The sequence below is a fragment of the Hemicordylus capensis genome, chromosome 2 (assembly GCF_027244095.1).
Source record: "Hemicordylus capensis ecotype Gifberg chromosome 2, rHemCap1.1.pri, whole genome shotgun sequence".
In the NCBI taxonomy this organism is placed as follows: Eukaryota; Metazoa; Chordata; class Lepidosauria; order Squamata; family Cordylidae; genus Hemicordylus; species Hemicordylus capensis.
The window spans coordinates 263,296,525-263,311,353 of record NC_069658.1 but is presented as its reverse complement, the minus strand read 5'-3'; the positions used below and the strand labels follow the sequence as shown (position 1 = coordinate 263,311,353).

Here is a 14,829-nt window from a genome sequence, read left to right as displayed (position 1 = left end):
TAGTACAAATGCATATAAATCAATATTCATGGCTGCAACAAACCACCATAGGATAATTATGCTCCTGAAGAAGCAAGATAGAATACGTATTGACGCTTTTGAACTTTGGTGCTGGAGAATACTTTTGAGGATACCATGGACAGCCAGGAAAACAAACAAATGGATCATAGAACAGATCAAGCCAGAATGTTCACTAGAGACACAAATGACCAGGCTCAAATGCTCCTACTTCAGACACATTCTGCGAAGACCCGGCTCCCTTGGAAAAGGCAAATAAACCAACCAACAAATAAATAATAACAACTTTGTTAGCCAACCCATAACAAATTGTTATCTGGGCGGCTCACAGCATAGGATTGAAGCATCGAATGAGAACACATAACACATTAAATTATAAATTCCACAATTAAAAGCCATGCCAATAACAATAGCCACCCAAACGGAAATCAAGAAAATGCTATAATAATTTTCTTTTAAAGGCTATTAGGTCAGGCATCAACTTTACAAGTTCTCATAGCCTCATGATGTTAGCATACCCCCACCCAGCTTGGGAGATCAGGAAAACCTTGGTTCTTCCTCCCCACACGTCCAGGGGTGTGTGTGTGCTCCCAGTCCCAGCTCCTTTGCCCTCACCCAGTCCCACTCGGACACGCACCTGTTTTCAGATCCTTTGAGGGCGCAGCAGCTCCTCCACAGCTTCTCCCGCTGATATAATATGCTGAGGCAGGCAACTCCTCCCTCAAAAGCAGGGAAAGGGGTACCTGTTTTCCACTCCTTTCAGGGTGCAGCTCCTCCACAGCTTTTCACCCTGTCATCAAGCACAGCGTCTGGAGCGCGGGAAGATGAAGGAGGCGCCAGTGGGAGATGGTTGGGATGCTGCCTGCACGCAGGCGCCAGGCAGGTCCACGTGATGCACAGTAACAGTGGCGCCAACAGCGGCACCAGCAGCAGCGCGTGATCGGGTTGGAGCGGAGGGATCAGGGCCGGACTGGGGGCACTGAGAGGGCGGGGATATGTATGTGGGGAGGGTGCCAGGTTTTCAGCAGAATGGGTGGGTGGGCAGGCGCTGCGGGACACAAAGGAGAGGGGGTCGGAGCTCAGGCTGAGGGCACAGCATTTTCTTCAAGTTTCATCGGCAGCAGTACCTTCCCAGCCCAGTAGATGGCGCTCCGATGCAATGCTTCTGTTGCTTCCTAAGAAAAGCCGGCCCTGCTCCTGAGGGTCCCCCAGATCCCCTCCCCTCTATTTTCTTCATTATCTCCAGGAAATGATTATGATGAGGGTGATGGTGATGATAGTCTGGCCAACCTGCCAGCACCCTGCACCAGCCTGGGAAGAGGACTGCTGCACTGAAGTGGGGAGGCGTGAGTAGTTTGGGTGGCCGGACTGCTGCATGCCTTTGACCGGGGCAGCCGACATTCACAAATGATGTTGGCCCAGCCTCGGCAATGTGGCTGGCTGGGGCCAGTGCTGTGCAGGGAGAGGAGTTGGGGCCACAGGGAGGAAGTTGGGGAGAAAGAGGGGAAAGAAACAACAGGTGAAGGGGCAATAAAGTACTTGGGGGAGGGACAAGGGAGATGTTTGGCATGCAAGGCAGCATTTAAAAGTGTCCAGGCTGATGATGAGGGGGCTGAGCAGAGAGAGAGCTATAGTCTCCCAGAGAGGAGCAGATGGGTTCAAAGAACCCAGGCCCCTGTAGCTCCTGAGGGGCCCCCTCCCTATTTTCTTCATTATCTCCCTCATCCAAGGGGCTGCCGGGGAGAGGGGCAAACACAGCCCCGCCCCTCTCCTCTAGCTATGCCCCTGGATTCACCTTAATATGGCCATCAGAGTGGTGCCCCTCCCCGACAATACCTTTTTGCAGCACATTTCTGATGCCATGCCTGGTTGGTTAGTGGGAGCCTCAGCATAGACTTCAGATCTCGACAGCCCAGATGAGAGCTGGCCTGGACCCATGATGGGTCTTCTTCCTGTTGTTTAACAGAGTGTCATTTTGGAGGGCAGAGCAGCTACCTGAAGCAGAATTCAGGTATGCTTTGATGCAGCAGGATTTGGGCTATATTTTAGGGGATGGTTGTGTTTAGAGCTATGGGCTTCCTCATGGATGCATGAGGGTGTCACCAGGACCTGACATTCTTAGAGTCTCCCCCTGTTATTTTCAGTTTGAGCAATCTGAAAACTTGACTGTCAGGTGATAACCTGAAGCGATAACCGGGAAGCAGAGCACATCATCCACATGCAAACTTCCAGGTCACTCAGGGTGGTGGCTTTGGTTAGAGACCATTCTTCAGGGCATTTGTTCATCAGTGTCTGCAGCACAGCATCCTTTTTCTTGCATGGGACATACCTGGTTTGCAAAAGAGGTAGCCAATCAAATCACTTTATTACTATCAACAAACAGCTTAATACAAAATGCCACATTTGAAACAGAATTATGTTAAATATACTAATAGCTCATAAGATAAAATCACTAATATTTTATATGTTGTAATTATTGATTTGGAGCACCATAACTAATCCCTTTCATGTCTTATATGCAGCAGCACAGAACTTAGCAACTCTATAGGTGACTCCTGTATGTTCATCTGACAATAACCAAGAAACAAAATTCATCCTGATGCCCTGGAAATTTGTATAATAAAGGGAGTAGCAATTCACTTCACGAGTCATGGTAGAATGAACAATATAATTGTACCTGTCCAAACGGTTTCAACAGCTCTTGCAATGCAAGGACACTTAAGATCGCTATAGGGAGTTTTGCCAAACCTGCTGTCCAAAACTGCTAACAGCAAAGCATCAAATCTCATGAGTGAGAAGGGGGGAAATTGAAAGAGATCAAAGATAGTCTGCTGGCCTGGCATTTTGGCTCTACCCCCAGGTTCTAAAACGATTGGATATTAAAGCTAAATCATTCTGGGAGGTAGCAAATCTACTGTCTTAGAGGTGTGCTTGCTGTTTGACCCTACTTCTGCTCTACTGATATATTTGTAAATAAAGCAAATATTACAAAGACACCTCTAAGTCTGCAGGGCTCCAAAAGAAACCAGCCCTAGGTAGCATTGCCCTTGCAGCTTGTTAGCTCTCTGGAGAGTGCAGCAAGAGTTAAGAGAAGGACACTAAGACAGGGTGTGTATGCACCACCCAATCCTTTCTGGGAGGACAAGAAACAAACTATATATCTTTGTCCACCCTCTTCTTCGAATATTCTGCTGATGATCTATGTGTGGGTGTGAGCTCCACACCCACAATGGATTGTAGTGGAATACTCATGAGTAAGCAAGCTGGGCTTGCTTAGATCTGCTGCTTGTGAGGTCTCCAGCCTCCCACTTCAAACCATGCCCTCCCCTAGAGGATCCATCTTTTGCAGCCCCTGTACCATTTGGGGGAGTTGGATGGGAATCCAAGGTTCAGATCCAGGGACGGGCAGGGCTATTAAGAAAGAGAGAATTCATTAGTCAGAACGGAACTGCTCCATGTGTCTGAGATGATCAAGGCTTAGAAACCAGAATGGAAATTGGCTGCAAGACATTAGAGGGGTTTCCTTGATGTGCCTCCCTTCATTCCACTGGCCACCAGAGCAGTCAAAGATATTGCACCCACATCCCCAAGGAGACACGAGACACAAGCTGCTTTGGTGAAAGGGCCACAATTTTATTGAAATAATAGTTAACTGGAACTTTAACAGAACTGGGATTGGTGCTCCATCACCACCGTGCAGTTCCTAAAGGCTGGCCAAGCAAGTGGCTGCCTTAGCCTAGTTGACACCGGCGATAACACCTTGTGTCAAGTTCCTGTATACATAATATCTTGCTTCTTAAATGCATAAAAATAGTAATTTAATATTGCTTTTAAGATAGTACTCTCTCTTACACACACAGTACTCCCCCTCCAGCTTTCCTCCTCTCTTCATTTGGTAATCACTGCCCTTGCTCTCCTTAGCAAATGGGACAATGCATGTTTGCTACCATAAAACCAGCTGATCAACTTAATTGATAGGAAGCTTAAAACATGACATCTCATATCATACTGGAAGTCTGTAACCAAATATCATCCAAAAAACCTCCAAGCAGTACACTCAGAACTAAAACATTCATTACCTTGAAAAGGTAATGTTATGGTAATGAACTTTACACATCAATATGGCATCCCACATTAGGAAAGTAAACCACAGGGAATGGGGTGGGAGATTTAACCCTTCATACCACACATTCATATATATCCAGGTTTTTACAACTGTAATGATTTTTAGGCAGAGGTTTAAGGGAGGGGGGAGTACTATGTACTCACACATGAGTGGGAAGACTTTTAGTGGGTCTCTTCTTCATCCTTCTTTCCCTCCTTCTCTCTCCTCTATTCACCATTTCATACCTTGCTACACCCAGCCCCACTCCATCCCCTTTCTCGTGATCTCTTTTTTCCACTGGTTTTCTCAGTTCACACACATTGCACTAGTTCTCTCTCCTGCCTGCATGTTTGCTTTTTAAAATCCCAGTTTATGTTAGCTTCATCCCCTTTTTGGTAAGTCAGTAGCTCACCCTAGCCACCCCTTTCTTCATCTCCCTCATCCCCCCCCCCACATTTTATTTCTCAGTTCACACAGATTGTACTTGTTCTCTCCTGTATGCTTGCTTTTAAAAATCCCATTTTATTTGATCTTCATCCCCTTTTGTTGAGTCAGTACATGATCAGCCCGCCCCTCACCCCCACCCCTTTCATTCTTCTTATCTTTCCCTTCTTTTTTCATTTGATCAGCACTGTTGCTTACTTTTGTTTGTTTTCTTATCTTTTGCCTGCCTGCCTTCCTCTGTTCCTCCTCTGTAGTAGTTCAGAACAGAGTTTATGCATGCAGCACTCCAGCCAAGCCAAGCACTCCCTCTCACTCGCCCTGCTACCTGCCTCCTGTGTGTTTCACTGGCTGCATACCAGTGACATCACTCGCTCTCGCTATCTCTTCTCATAAAAGAGACTAGAGAGATTAGCTGGGAGTGAGAAAAGGCTGTCTGGGACTCCTGAGGAAGACAGAGCCCTGCAGCAAAGGCTGCCTGGTTAAAGATTAGCTCCAGGGAGCTAATCTCCAGGGTGTTAAAGGACTGGCATGCTTGAAAAGGAGGGGGTGTTAAAGGCACTCAACCCCCTGGGGACTGGCAGCGGTCCAGGGACCAGCAGTTGAGAAACTGTGCTATAGATTAATTGTGTTTTCCAATTACAGAAAAGGAGCTTATGCTGAGATATAAATGTTAGAGGAAGGAATGTTAATTGTAGAAATAGATTTGGATATTCCAGAATCAGACTTTTCAACTGGAAAACTTTACTTTTTCTTTTCTTTTGCTTTTTAATACTTTGAGTCTTAACTTCTTAACTCCTTTTATATTGTGACTTCTCATTTCAAACCAAGTAAATTTCCAATCTTCTCTTTATATTGTGAACCTTGTTTTAAATTTTGTAAACATACTTGTCATTTTATATTGTGATGACTTTGGTTTTAAGCAATAAAGAACCTGAACTTGAACTATGTAACTTTTAAATAGTTCCCTTCTTGTATTGGGTCAATCTTTTATTGGATGTTTCCATGGATGTGAAGACATACTGAGAGGTTTTATTTATTTATTTATTTAGCAATGTCAGTAATCTGTATTGTTGCTCAGGGACATGCTCTGAGATTCTGGAGATGCACTCTAAATTCCACCCCACCCTACCCACAAACCATAAACCATGTAATTACAAACCGAACAAGGAAATCAATCCATTGTTTGATCAGTCCTGTTTATTTTTATGTTGCCTTTCCACAATATTGTGTCCAAGGCAGCTCACAACAGATTACAATGATCCATGGCAAAATATTGACATCTATATATTAAACCATTCAGGAAGAGTTCAATACATAGGGAGAAACACCACATTTCAAAAAAAAAAAAGTAAATAAATCAGTTCAACTGTATATCAAGAACAGAAATAATTCATCTTATCAATACTGGATAACTAACACTAATAATAAATAAGAACTACTGAGCAATATCTAGTTATCAATCAATAATCTAAAGATGCAAGACATAAAGCAACATAATCTACAGCCAAATACTAGAGGTGTCCAACTATGACAATACAACTCAGCATTATAACAACTCTCCAAACTATACTTTCTGAGTCAATCAATATCTTTATTTTGTTTTTTGACCAGCAGAAGATAGAATATGACATCAGTACTTTCTATCCAGGTTAAGATCTTGACAAGGAAGGAAATTTGATTATTATGGGGATTCACACAACTGCCTGTAAGTACTTCAAAGTCAATACAAGAGGAACCAGAAGTTGCAGGGAACCTTGTTGTGTGAAGCTGCCAATGTACCCAGTTACTGACCTCTGTCTTAGGTTTTGCCAACTTGGTTTAGTCAACTGCAGTTCTTGGTGCCATTTGTGCAGAGATGCTGGGCAGAGAATTCCTAGGTTCAAGTTGCGCGCATACAGGAGTGCACACTCCTCATGACCTCCAGTTCCTCTCAAAGGACATACCTGCGATTGTGTGAACCCACCCTATCTATTGTTGCAAGTAGATCCGAAAAATGTGAGGAGTTTTGATTCATGCTTTCATTTAATATTAGTGAGAGGGCAGCCACCATCACAAAAGATACAGCCACTCTAAGTACACTCTAGATATTCCTGTTGTGAATACGACTTGCTGCCCTTATAGATGATTTCATTGCAGAGTCAATCCACGCATGAGGATGGGCTGTGTGTTCCCCTGCAAAGTAGATCCTTCCTTCATTCTCAGACAAAGCCTTGAAATAGTTAAACTGGTATGCGGTGGGGGAAGCAAAGGCCCCCATAGAAAACTTGTCTCGGGCCCATTTCTGTACCACATACTTAGGGCAAACAGATTTGAGATACTCTTTGGACACATTGTGGATTTCTGATAGGTCATCCATCACCACATCAGCACATTTTTCCTCACTGAGAGGAACAAAGAAGTCTGCATCATCTTTCCAGGTATAAGAAGCTAGGAGTACCCCAAGCCCACTGGCAAAGTCATGGTTTGGGTAGTAGATAACTCGAGACGGGCGATCTGTGATTGACCTCCCACCTCGAATCCCCTCTTTCTCCCAGAATCTGTCTGTGCAAGCCAAAGCAATTTTAGTCGAGCTTGCGTAGTGATAAGCACGCAGAGCATGAGCCTTCACAGAGGAAAGGGGTGGCTGGAATCGGATGAGTCGTGTGGCTTTTGTGGTGGCCGTGACAAGGACATAGTCAGCGGTCTGACATGACAAGACCCTTTTGCCAGGCTTGCGGAAAAACACCCTCACTTTCTTTCCTGACCGTACAATCTTCTCTACGGTGCAGTTCAGACAGACTGTCCCAGGCATTTCACGGTAGAAGCTGTTGGGGAGCTGGTCAAATCCACCTGTGATTTCCTCAAAGCTGAAAAAGTCAAGAGGGAAGGAGCAGAAAAGGATCAGCACACTGAACATCACACTCCTGTCAGCAATCTGAGCAAAACATGCTATTGCAACATTGATATTTTCTGAATTATTGCAAAAACATAATGAAGAATTCCTGCTTATTAATCTATATCAGGATAGAAATAATACTGTTATTATTCAGAACAGCACATTTGCCACATTACATTTCAATTTTGTTTCACTGTCATTGGTGAAATACTAATTATACTAATTTGACCCCCACTCGCTCCCTCCAAATCACCTACAAAGCGCACATTTTATATCAATCATTTAGCACAAACTCCTTAGGGTCAAACTAGTTGTGAATAGATAGGCCTTATCATGTTTTCTTCTCTTTACTGTTTATTCTAAGTAGCAGCTGCTGTGGGATGATGACAATCTGGATCAAAACTGTGGCATGGGGAGAGGGTGTGGGTGGTTTACAAAAAACAACAATCATGCATAAGTAGCATGGAGAGAAGCTCCACCCAGAAGTTTTGCAAAACATCTGTCTCAGACTCATGCCTGACCCTTCAGAAATGGTAGACACCTTCTGGTCCTTTCCCTGTATATGTTCACATATGCATGTTCTATCACTTGATGACTGCAGCCAGCATAGTAAGAACTGCCCTACTAATTCAGAAATGATGCTTGACAATGGTGTTTGCCATTGGGATTCCCAGATGTTGTTGGGATTACAACTCCCATTATCCCCAGCTGCAAAGCCCTTTGGCTAGGGATGATGGGACCTGTAGTCAACAACATCAGGAAATCGCGGTTTGAGGGAATACTGGTGTCAGCTGCAAGTGACCAAAAGCCAAGTGATGTGTGTGCTTGTGTGAACAAGATTGGAATGTTATAGGATTCTGGTTTATTTTACAGATCTGCACCACCACCACAACATGGGACTCCAGCCTCTCAAAGTTGATATGTTAGCATGTCAAATCTACACCAAATGTCTGTTTTAAGAACTGCCATGCTGGCTAGGTCAGACCAAGGGTTCCACACTGGTGGAAAGAGCCATCTTCTGTTGCTCTTTCCCACCATTTAGCAATGAGAGTTACAATACACTTCTAGTTGGAGCTCTGTTGCCTCTGACTGAGGCATTTCCTCTGCTATTAGTTGGTAGATGGCTCAGGCCACTGGCTTTCCGGTGGTGTGCATAATGCTAGCCAGTTTAAGGGCTAATAAACTGATACCTTTCTGAGGGCCCTGGCCTGGACCCTAGGCTGCTGTCACATGATCCAGAGCCCACCTCATCTGCCTACACCTAATTAAAGCAAATGTACCCTCCATATCAGTGAAGTCTTCCCACCTTACCTGTCATCATCAAAAAAGGTCACATATTCCTGGACAGAGCCAAGAAAGGAAGTATAAAATGCAGCTTCTTCATTCAAGAGATCGCCAATCATATCAACTGCTTCTCTGCTTAGATTTCCTTCTTTAATTAAGTATTCCTGGTTGGAGACAATAGATTTGGGTAGAGAAATATGGATACTTTCCTTTTGCTTTTGAACTTCATTGTATTGTTTTTTTTTTCAGTACAAAATCACTAATACTGGCCCCATCTGATACTTTATATTCTGTTTTATACTGGACTGTATCAAACTCACTCACCCAAACTGATGCTTTTCTCTGTTGCAGAAGATGTCACAAAATTTGCTTGTCACTAAATCTTGTGGTATGGAAACTACTGAGAGGGAGGGACAGGAAGAGCAGTGATGTGACTCACTAGCACCTCTGCTTCAGACAGTGCCTCAGGCTTGCAGTTGCTCTCAGCCTGTTCCAATTGGTTAATCTCCCTTCTAATCTCAGTGCTTGGAAGAACAGGCGTAGAATTGTATATTACAAAGCTCTAGCCTTCTGGAAGCTACATTTTAGAGGAGCACTGGGAAGATAACTGCTTGCCAAGGGAAGGTTGCAACTGAATACTGTTAATCTCACCGGAATGTGCATATTCAGAGCAAATATGTGAAAAGGCAATGGGGAGGTTTGCTTGCTTCTCTAAAACCTTTGCATTTCTGCATGAAATGGGAGTAGTATTAAGCCCTTATAAGGGTCCACCATCAACTCTAAGACATGGGATCTGAGCTGTCGGTGAATGACCAGGAGAGGGATCTTGGGGTGATGGTGGACAGCTCATTGGAAGTGTCGACTCAATGTGTGTGGCAGCTGTGAAAAAAGCCAATTCAATCCCCATTAGGAATGGTATTGAAAATAAAACCGTTAATATTATAATGGCCCTATACAAAACTATGTTGCGGCCACACCTGGAGTACTGCATACAATTCAGCACATCTAAAGAAGGACATTGCTGAACTGGGAAAGGTGCAGAAGAGGGCAACCAAGATGATCAGGGGGCCTAGAGAACCTTCCTCTGTTATGTGTGATGAGATGAAGCTTGTAGCCATCCCTCATGTCTCTCCTGGTGCATAAGTTTCAACTCCCCACTTCTGGAGCTGATGCAGAGCAAATCCGCATGGCACACTGGCCAGTGTCCTGTGGCAGACTAGTGTGCCATGGCACATTTGTTGAGAAACACTGTCCAAAGCAAACAGCAAGTTGGTTCAGTTGATACTCCAGCTGGTTCCCACCAAGCATGTAGGGCAGGGCCATAGGAGCACGTTTCTCTCCCCCACACCTGCCCGACCCCATGCTGTTGCCTCATCACTCCATGCATGGATTTAAAGTAGCATTGCTATGTAAGTCGCTTGGAGAATCTTACTGAAATGTGATCTACAAAGATTTTAAATAGTATTATGCAAAGTAGCCCCACTGAATGAACTGAAGAAATATAAAGGACAAGCAGCTATATTTTATTTTAAAGACAAGCAAAGATTTCTCTTACCTTAGTGGAAATGGAGTCATATTTCTCTATCAAACGTGTGCAGTTGGTTGTCTGTACAGGAACCATAAAACATATAGCAGATAAGCACGGAAAAAATATATAAAACCTTAAAATGTTTACTCATTTATCAAAGTTAAGAATGACAGAGTCTGCCATGGATGATGTAACAGTGATCATTACATTACTATAAGTATGCTGGGGGAACTATACAGATAATGACCCAGATCCAAAGTCCTGTGCAGTGACTCTCACACACCCAAGGGTGTTGGGGGCTTCTGTTTCATGAACATCAGCCGCTTCTCTTCTCTTCCCCCACTCCCTCCCCACATGCCACATTGCTTTTGACATTGATGAGACTTGGGAGCCAAAATGGAGTACTGTAGTATATGCAGGTTATCTCAGATCGCCTCAAATAAGAACTTTACATACCCTTAAAATTTAGACTAGCCTTAAGTTATTCAGCTAGCCAATGGATATGAAATCCCCTCTCTGGAGAATGCAGATTCTGGGGGCTTTTAAAGAAGGGGGCTGTGGCAGGCGGTGCAGCCAGTGGCATGGACAGCCACCAAAGCCAGTCGCCAAAGGGGGTGGGACTGAGGGCTGGAGGGCTGGACCGTGCCAGACTTTTTTGCAGATATGGGTTTGCGCTCTCTTGAGTGGGATGGTGCAGTTCTGTCTGGCCTGGCCTTCCAGGGTTTCTAAACTGTTGTACATGTTTGGCCTCATTCTCCGGGGTTTTTAACTGTTTAAATGTCTGAACCGTTCAGATTCATTTCTTTTCGGTCAGCGACCAAATAAGGTTTTAACTGTCAGTTGGTTTTATACTATTTTTATAGTTTGGATTTTAATTGTTAATTGATTTTAATTGTTTTTATTTTGATGTAAACCACCCTGAGCCATTTTTGGAAGGGCAGTATATAAATCAAATAAATAAATAAATAAATAAATTTCTGGGAGGATTCATGATAAATGAGCATGCTGATTAGGCAGCCACAATGACAGCTTCCTGTTGCACATACCTTATCGAGTGTTTCCTCGTAAAGTTTACCAGCAGACTTTCCCCTCTCATGGGGGTTCACTTCATATCCAAAGAGGTCAGAGTTTGCACTCACAGCTGCTACCCTTTGTCTTATATTTCTCATCAAATACCAGGCATTCTTATCAGTCTGGACAAATGGATTTAATGTGAGGTTGAATTTCTTAAGATATACACGAATGATTCTGGAAAAAGCACATTTAAAATAGAAGGCAATATTATAGGATCGCCCACAACGATGCTAATAATAAAACTTTTGCAGATCGGAGGGTCAGATAATGCATGATAGAAATAAATGTTTGAATATGTTTTATTGTATACACTGCCCCCAGACCAAGAGACAGATGTTGAGTACTTAGAAGCTCTGTTCAGGTATTAGGGCATAGCAAGGTTGGAGTGGGCCCTGGGATAAGAAATAAAGATGGGCCCCTACCTGCTTCCTACCCTTACTTGCTTCTCTTTGCCCCGTGTCTTTACTGCAGCAGAGCTGTAAGGACTTGGTGAAAAACAAAACATTTCCAGCATGCCCCCTCTTTTGCTCCTCTGCCAATGAGAGCGAAGACTGAGCTGTGTCCCAGCTAATGCATCCTCCCCCTCAGGGGCCGGGAGACATTTGTCCCACCTTGCTCAGTTATAGCTATACTCCTGTCAGGTGTTTTACAAAACATGCATACTGTTTCCAGGCCGGGGCTTTTGATGACAGCTTCAGTTGGTGATACACCAGAGGGTTGTCTGCCATGTGGCTCAAAAACAATAGTTTTGAGATAAGAACATAAGAAGAGCCCTGCTGGATCAGGCCCAAGGCCCATCTAGTCCAGCATCCAGTTTCACACAGTGGCCCACCAGATGCCACTGGGAGCCTACAGGCAGGAGTTGAGGGCATGCCCTCTCTCCTGCTTTACTCCCCTGCAACTGGTACTCCGGGGCATCCTGCCTTTGAGGCTGGAGGTGGCCTATAACCCTCCAACTAGTAGCCATTGATAGACCTCTCCTCCATGAAGTTATCCAAACCCCTCTTAAAGCCATCCAGGTTGTTGGCTGTCACCACATCTTGTGGCAGAGATGTTCCACACAATTGTATTTGACTTACTCCTTTTCTTAATGTCAATGCACAATTACTTCCTGCAGCATAGCACTGGCAAAATATTAAGAAAGTCTTTTTCGACCATGTTTACACTAAACCCATTGTTGATTTAAAATACTGACATTACCATTATATTAGATATTGCACTTCTGCTTTAAGTTGTTTCACAACATAACAAAATGCTGTGAACTACAAGTGACTAATAAATGGTGTGATGAGGATCTTGGTGGGCAGCGGGTCAAGAAAGCATTATCCACCCCTGCCTCATCAAGTTCCTCTTTTATATATTGATGAGCCCCTGGTGGCGCAGTGGTAAAACTGCCGCCCTGTAACCAGAAGGTTACAAGTCCGATCCTGACCAGGGGCTCAAGGTTGACTCAGCCTTCCATCCTTCCGAGGTCGGTAAAATGAGTACCCAGAATGTTGGGGGCAATATGCTAAAAAATCATTGTAAACCGCTTAGAGAGCTCTGGCTATAGAGCGGTATATAAATGTAAGTGCTATTGCTATTGCTATATATTCATATTTATAATGGCTCACATGATGCACAGTGCAAGGGAGCCCCCAAACTCCATCACACAGTCAGCATTATTGCTGCTTCTCCCATCATTGTGAACGGCGGAAATGGCAGTAATGCCGATTGCATGGCCACTGGTTCTCTCCAGCATTGGGGCTGCCTTCTGGCTGGGCTGCAGCCCTGACACAAATTATTCCGACTCAATTACAGCACACATCATGTCAGCCGTTATATTTAATTATGTATATAAATAAATATAAAAATATAAAGTTCGGGTTCCAGAATAAAGTGCATGAGCCAAACTGCTGGGTAGATTACCACTGTCAGTTGGGCTGCCTGGTGCACAAACTGGTGGGAGGACAGGGTGGATAAGTCCCACCCTGCAATAGGTTGAGTGGCAAACCACAAATGGGAATACACCCAATAATCTGCTTAAACACTGCACAAAGCAGCACCTACCCTCTCCATACTCCATTCCCAGCTTCAAATCTCATGCATGAAACCATCACAGAATGGGTTTAGTGAGAGGTTCTCTCAGCCTGTTCCCTTACCTATGGTGTTTGGGGAGGCGCATAGGTCCCAGATCCACATACCAATCTTTCTGACGGTAAGTTTTGATCCGACCTCCCACACGGTCACTGGCCTCAAGAATCCGAACCTAGACACAAGTATATTATTGGAACTATCAAGGCATTTAGCAAAAACCCTGCTGTACAAAAATTCTCTTGTAAGGCTTGGATCACATCAGTTCCAATTACTGGACTGATGCAATGCACAGCTCTAACTAGTATTAATAGTATTAATACTAGTATTAATATAGGGATACACATATCAGACATGAGATAGATAAATAGAAAGATAGATTAGATAGACAGACAGCTATCTGATATTTCCAGCATGTGTTCTGCAAAGCTCCACATAAAACTGTCAGTCTGGTAAGACTTTATTATTCTAACTTTCCTGAGAAACGGTAACTTGCCAGCCTGAGGTAATGCATTTCTAATCTTCTCTGCCTCAGATGGTGTGCCTGCATTACTTTCAGAGCCAACTAGATCTGTCCCTCTTCTGATAAAATTGATTGATGAATATGACCCTTTTGCAGGATCCAAAATTAATGGGTCAAAATCTGACATGCTTTAATTGGGTTCTACTATGCCTAAAGAACAATCTTTACTTTACTTTGCAACATTGGAACACATTACCCTTTACATGATGAGGCAAAATTAATTCAAATTCAAAATCATTTCAAATCTAATGTAGCACCTAGATTGATTATTGTTTGCACTGCTTTTGAAGGCACTGAAGGCACAACAAACATACTGAAGTTACGCAGGGCCGGGTCTGGGCAGTGTCTGGATTGGAGAGCACCCAGGAACTCCATGAAGCTCCCTTGAGTTTCATGATGGAAGAAAGGTGAGATAGAAACTCGATAAAGAGGTTTTCAAAGACCTCTCGGTCCATTACCTGGTGTCCAGCATCTCTTAGCAATTTGGCAGCCGTGAGGCCACTTATGCCTGCCCCAACAATCACTATGAGTTGTGGCCTTGAAGTCCGTCCCAGCCCCTTTTGGGCAACATCCAACAGTTCCTCATAATCGGAATCCCTGAAACACTTCATCCATTCCTCCGGTTCGACAGCATGGTTTTTGGAGATCAAGGCAGTTGTAAGCAGCAGTAAAAATGGGAAAAGCACTAAGAGAAGAAAAGTCATGATTTAAGAAGGATGATGAACATAAGCTTGTGGCTGGTCAGTTTGAGTCAAACGTCTTAGCAAGAACCTTTGGTTTTCAGGCTGTATACATTTATCTGGAAAACATTTTACTCTACTAAAATGAACACTTATTGTTTGACCGACCACCAGGGTGCACATTTTAATTGACTTTAAGAACTACATGTTTGCATGTGTGTATTA

At 43.8% G+C, this 14,829-nt stretch overlaps 1 protein-coding gene across 1 annotated transcript; it reads right to left on the bottom strand.

Moving 5' to 3' along the window:
* Nucleotides 1-6,647: 6,647 nt before the first annotated feature.
* LOC128343972 (L-amino-acid oxidase-like) lies at nucleotides 6,648-14,628 on the bottom strand. The gene is made up of 6 exons (XM_053293410.1): nucleotides 14,383-14,628; nucleotides 13,470-13,576; nucleotides 11,301-11,502; nucleotides 10,282-10,332; nucleotides 8,754-8,890; nucleotides 6,648-7,413 (listed from the first exon to the last, which is right to left on the bottom strand). Exons 1-6 carry the CDS (start codon nucleotides 14,626-14,628, stop codon nucleotides 6,648-6,650), a joined length of 1,509 nt encoding a protein of 502 aa, XP_053149385.1.
* Between the last annotated feature and the right edge of the window lie 201 nt (nucleotides 14,629-14,829).

Excerpts from the sequence above, each read along its gene's own strand:
- LOC128343972 (XM_053293410.1), bottom strand. The coding sequence starts at position 14,628 with ATGACTTTTCTTCTCTTAGTGCTTTTCCCATTTTTACTGCTGCTTACA. Across the intron at positions 8,891-10,281 it reads ATGACTCCATTTCCACTAAG|GAATACTTAATTAAAGAAGG; the intron begins GTAAGAGAAATC and ends GTCTCCAACCAG. Across the intron at positions 7,414-8,753 it reads ACCTTTTTTGATGATGACAG|CTTTGAGGAAATCACAGGTG; the intron begins GTAAGGTGGGAA and ends TGACTTTTTCAG.